A 4,079-nucleotide genomic window follows, 5' to 3' on the forward strand; every position below is an offset into this window, starting at 1 on the left:
AGCCGCGGAAGCACGAGTTGCAGCCCACACCAGAACCACAAAATAACCCGCTCCACTACAGTTCTACTGACTGGTACGACGCTCCACCACTATTGCCCGCTCGAGGAGTGTCACTGGACATTGGATAAGATGTAAACTCGTCTAAATCAGCCACCCGCAGCCTTGTGCCGTCCCGACGCGGCCTGCAGTTTCGATTGTCCAGTCGACCACGTCAAAGTTTTATTATCAAGGGTCGACGTCACAAATATGTTCTTTCATCTCCATAGGGCTACGGCGTCGTGTCGCGCTATCCCCTATCATAGCCCTTTTTACGTAGACCATTGCATTCTAATAAACTAAAACAGTTGGTTGTGCAGCGCAACCCAAGCATCTTTGGTGTAAAACTTGGCGCTGCCCAGCTTGGTGAGCGCATTCAGCGTCAAGTGGCAGTAGGGCACCATGGCTACTCCATGCAGAGAGGATTAGCTACGGATGCCACTGGTACGACGCACCGAGCTTTTGCAGCACCGAGAGCAGGTAGTAGCCCGGGCGGTCCCACAGTTCGACGGTCGGTCGGCCGCCCGACAGAATCGACTACAAGGAATCATGCGTCACACACTAGTATATGAATGGCGTACGATGCGGGAGATGCCAAGCGCCGTTGTCAAGGCAAAGTAGACCAAGTGCATGTACAGCACCGATCGAAATTCCATCCCGAGGAGGCCGAGGAGGCCATTGCGGAACGGAAATGTCATGCCCAGTAGAATGAACAAGTCGATGGCCGCGACGATCTGCACAAACGCTTGGGCTCTACTCACTGTCGCGTCAATTCAGACACGTTGTCGTGGTGACGCACAAGATGACACTCACGGCCGTGTTGATGCTGTTGGACGCTGCGAGGTCGACGTACTCGGCCGACGCATTCAGCGCCATGTCGGTGGCGAGGAAGAGACCCATGAGAAGGTACTTGGCCATGAACGAGGCTCGCAAACGCCGGTAGCCGCGGCCATCACGCTCAAAGCTCCAGGTTGTCGTCATGACTAGCGTTGCAGCGGACCGTTACAATGGTATCCGGATGTTTGTCGTAGTCGGTCGTTTTAGTCGAAGCCGTTGCATCACCGACTGTGAGTTAGTCGCTCTGACTTCAGGAGCCTTGGCAATGGAGTAGAACACCGCGCTGTAAGCAGCAAACGATACAACGACCGGTAGTAATAGGAATACGTGAGGTGAGGTTGTGCCTGCAGCTGAACTGCTGCGCTAGTTCTAAGTAGCGTAAGGGTGGCGCGGTGCACTCATATCACACTATTATATAGTTTTCACACTATTGACGGAAAATTTGGAATTGAGCGGGAAACACCCGCCAATCAAACGCCACTGACGAGGCAATTTGCGCTTTTTGGCCAATGAGCGCGAGGTGCTTTAGGTTGCGTTTAAATATTCAAAGTCGCTTCGTCCAGCACCGGGTATACCACGCATGGGGATCTCGGGTCTCCTGCCGCAGCTCAAGTCGATCACGTCGCCGACGACGCTCCGGCAGTACCGCGGGAAGACGGTGGCGGTCGACGGCTACTGCTGGTATAGGCGTGAGCGACATGGCCACGGCCTCCTGACGAAGCGTCAACCTCCGTAGGCTGCACCGTGGCGTCTACAGCTGCAGCCAAGAGCTCTGCCTAGGTCAAGAATCCGACAAGTACGCTCTACCGCGCTTCGACGTCGCTCATGCAGAAACGCTAGGTATATCAAGTACTTTATGGAGCGAGTCGAACATCTACTGACGTGTGGTGTGATCCCGTACATTGTCTTTGATGGCGGGTACCTGCCGATGAAGAAGCTCAAGGAAGACGAGCGCCGAAGGTACAGCCTGCCACACGCGAAGCAACAACAACATGACGGCTCACGTAGCTCGCGAGACAAGCACCGCCAGAGCGGCCTCGAGTTCCTCCAGCAGAAGAAGTACGATCTGGCCCGGCAGTGCTTTGTCAAGGCCGTCGACGTCTCGCCGTTTATGGCCCACCGCGTGATCGAGGTACACACCTGATCGCTGTGACGACATCGCCGACCACATTGTCTTGTCCAGTGCCTCAAGAAGCGCAATGTACAGTACGTCGTCGCCCCGTACGAAGCCGATGCGCAAATGGCGTACCTCGCGCGCAATGGTCTCGTCGACGCCGTCATTTCCGAGGACTCGGACTGCCTTCCATTCGGCTGCTCGACGGTACGCACGTCCTCGCCTTTCCCAGTACTGATAGGATTTGCTCAGGTGCTCTTCAAGATGGACCAGGCTGGGCACGTGGACGAGATCCAGCTGTCCAACCTGGCCAAGAACAAGGGCCTGTCTTTTGTCGGCTTCAACGACGACATGGTACATCATCATCCTCTCTTCTTCTCGTCTCATGACACTTTGTAGTTTCTCGATATGTGCATCATGTCAGGCTGCGACTACGTCGCCTCGATCCCAGGCCTCGGCGTCAAGAAGTCCCACGGTCTCCTCCAGCGCTACGGCTCTTGGCGCAAGGTACCAGCATTCTCCCAGCTAAAAGCATCGTCTCATACATCGCCTAGGTCGTCCGGGCGCTTCGCATCGAGAGCAAGCTCAAGATATCGCCCACGTACGAAGCCGACGTTGAGGAAGCCCGCTTGACGTTTCGCCACCAGCGCGTGTTTGACCCGCGCACCAAGGTTGCAGCAGCAGTATTCCTTACATACCAACATATTTTACGTAGACGCTCGTGACGCTGACACCGCTGCTGTCGACGACGTTGACGGACACGGACTTCCTGGGACCAATCATTCCCGACGAGATCGCGGCGCAGATCGCAGATGGGAGCATGGACCCGATCTCGCAGACGCTGTTTCCAGCGTCCATGGTGGCGCGGTTCTCGGCCGTGCCGCGTGCGCCGGCCCCGCCAAAGCCGACGACACCGGTCCAGGCCAAGGCGCCTGCAATGTTTGTGACACCAGAGGCTGAGAAGGAGAATGCCTTCACGCGCATGCTCTCGGCGGCAGGCACGTCGTCGCTCGTGCAGCGGTCGACCATGAAGCGCAAGCTCCCACTCAGCTTTGCCGATGCGAACGCGTCCAAGTGGATGTACAAAAAACCTACTCACGTGCGTCTCCATATCTGTGTCGTGCTTGTGTACATTGTGGTGCATTTTGCCTACTTGTCGTCGATCATCGTCTAGTCAATGGAGAATCTTATGTCTTCTGTGTGTTCGTGTAGCCAACCAAGACGACAGCCCAGCCCTCCAAGAGCACGGCAAGCAGTCGCTTCTTTGCCCCGAAACCAAGTTTCAAGGCGTCCCAGACCCAAGAGGCGACCCAAGAGGCGACCCAAGAGTCGACGCCAGAGAGCACCGACGCCGTCGAGTCGACGCCGCCGGCGATGATCCCCCAACCGACGGTACAGAGTCCGATCAAGAAACCCGCGCCGCCACGAACGCTCTTCGACCACTTTCGCTTCCAAGCGTCGGCAAAGTAGATAGAGTAGACGAAAATGTGAATATCGACCACACCATAGAGTGAGAGCAGGCGCCACTCGCACCACAAGGCCACTTGGCGGCCACAGCCCTGGTGTTGTCGGCGACAACAGGCCCGACCTTGCGACCTGCCTCAATCCAGGCAAGTTCGTCTCGGCCGTAGCTCGCCCCAAGCCAAGCCCACGTAAAGTGTCGAGTCAACAAGCATGGCTTTGGGACGTGAGCCCGTTCAAGAAAAGTAGATGAGCGCCATCTTCCGTCGATTCGATGAAACACATATTCGTGTGCGATATCATTGGTACGAGGTTGACGAGAAATAGCGCAACAAGGTCGCGCGGGCGTCGGTCGAGGTACTTTGAGGGATGCAACAGAGAACAAGAAGCAAGCACTCGTGGGGCAATATTGGGGCAGTTGCTCGAACACGTGCTCCTTGTTACTCCAACTGACGACTCGCCCGTGCGTGCGCAGTTCTCGTGCAGGATGACTGACGTGCTCGGAGATCATACGCGCCTTGTCCATGATCTGCGCCTTGAGACCGCCTTCTAACTGGTGGCGCCTAGTATGCACCATCAACGTCGTCCACGGGTCGTCGCCACGTTCGCGCGTTTGGGTCTCTTGGCCTAC

General features: G+C 56.4%; 2 protein-coding genes across 3 annotated transcripts; one reads left to right on the forward strand and one right to left on the reverse strand.

The window, feature by feature from the left end:
- Positions 1 to 206: 206 nt before the first annotated feature.
- SDRG_02275 (hypothetical protein) lies at positions 207 to 1,036 on the reverse strand. Its single transcript, XM_008607853.1, has 4 exons — positions 836 to 1,036; positions 618 to 789; positions 492 to 573; positions 207 to 442 (listed from the first exon to the last, which is right to left on the reverse strand). Exons 1-4 carry the CDS (start codon positions 1,015 to 1,017, stop codon positions 336 to 338), a joined length of 543 nt encoding a protein of 180 aa, XP_008606075.1. The 5' UTR covers positions 1,018 to 1,036; the 3' UTR covers positions 207 to 335.
- A 350-nt stretch (positions 1,037 to 1,386) lies between these two features.
- On the forward strand, positions 1,387 to 3,742 carry SDRG_02276. 2 transcript variants are annotated; one of them, XM_008607854.1, is made up of 10 exons: positions 1,387 to 1,554; positions 1,610 to 1,669; positions 1,714 to 1,833; positions 1,882 to 2,005; positions 2,057 to 2,194; positions 2,240 to 2,341; positions 2,387 to 2,494; positions 2,542 to 2,658; positions 2,703 to 3,086; positions 3,200 to 3,742. In XM_008607854.1, the coding sequence occupies exons 1-10, from the start codon at positions 1,454 to 1,456 to the stop codon at positions 3,455 to 3,457; spliced, it is 1,512 nt and encodes a 503-aa protein (XP_008606076.1). In that variant the 5' UTR covers positions 1,387 to 1,453; the 3' UTR covers positions 3,458 to 3,742. The 2 variants fall into 2 exon arrangements, with proteins under 2 accessions (XP_008606076.1, XP_008606077.1); XM_008607855.1 differs by having other exon boundaries at positions 1,610 to 1,833; positions 2,703 to 3,742.
- The last annotated feature ends 337 nt before the right edge of the window (positions 3,743 to 4,079 follow it).

This window comes from Saprolegnia diclina, assembly GCF_000281045.1.
Source record: "Saprolegnia diclina VS20 unplaced genomic scaffold supercont1.5, whole genome shotgun sequence".
Lineage (NCBI taxonomy): Eukaryota > Oomycota > Saprolegniomycetes > Saprolegniales > Saprolegniaceae > Saprolegnia > Saprolegnia diclina.

Excerpts from the sequence above, each read along its gene's own strand:
- SDRG_02275 (XM_008607853.1), bottom strand. The coding sequence starts at position 1,017 with ATGACGACAACCTGGAGCTTTGAGCGTGATGGCCGCGGCTACCGGCGT. Across the intron at positions 790-835 it reads ACGGCCGTGAGTGTCATCTT|AGCCCAAGCGTTTGTGCAGA; the intron begins GTGCGTCACCAC and ends GACAGTGAGTAG. Across the intron at positions 443-491 it reads CTCGGTGCTGCAAAAGCTCG|CCATGGTGCCCTACTGCCAC; the intron begins GTGCGTCGTACC and ends TGCATGGAGTAG.
- SDRG_02276 (XM_008607854.1), top strand. The coding sequence starts at position 1,454 with ATGGGGATCTCGGGTCTCCTGCCGCAGCTCAAGTCGATCACGTCGCCG. Across the intron at positions 1,555-1,609 it reads GCGGTCGACGGCTACTGCTG|GCTGCACCGTGGCGTCTACA; the intron begins GTATAGGCGTGA and ends CAACCTCCGTAG. Across the intron at positions 2,659-2,702 it reads TGTTTGACCCGCGCACCAAG|ACGCTCGTGACGCTGACACC; the intron begins GTTGCAGCAGCA and ends TATTTTACGTAG.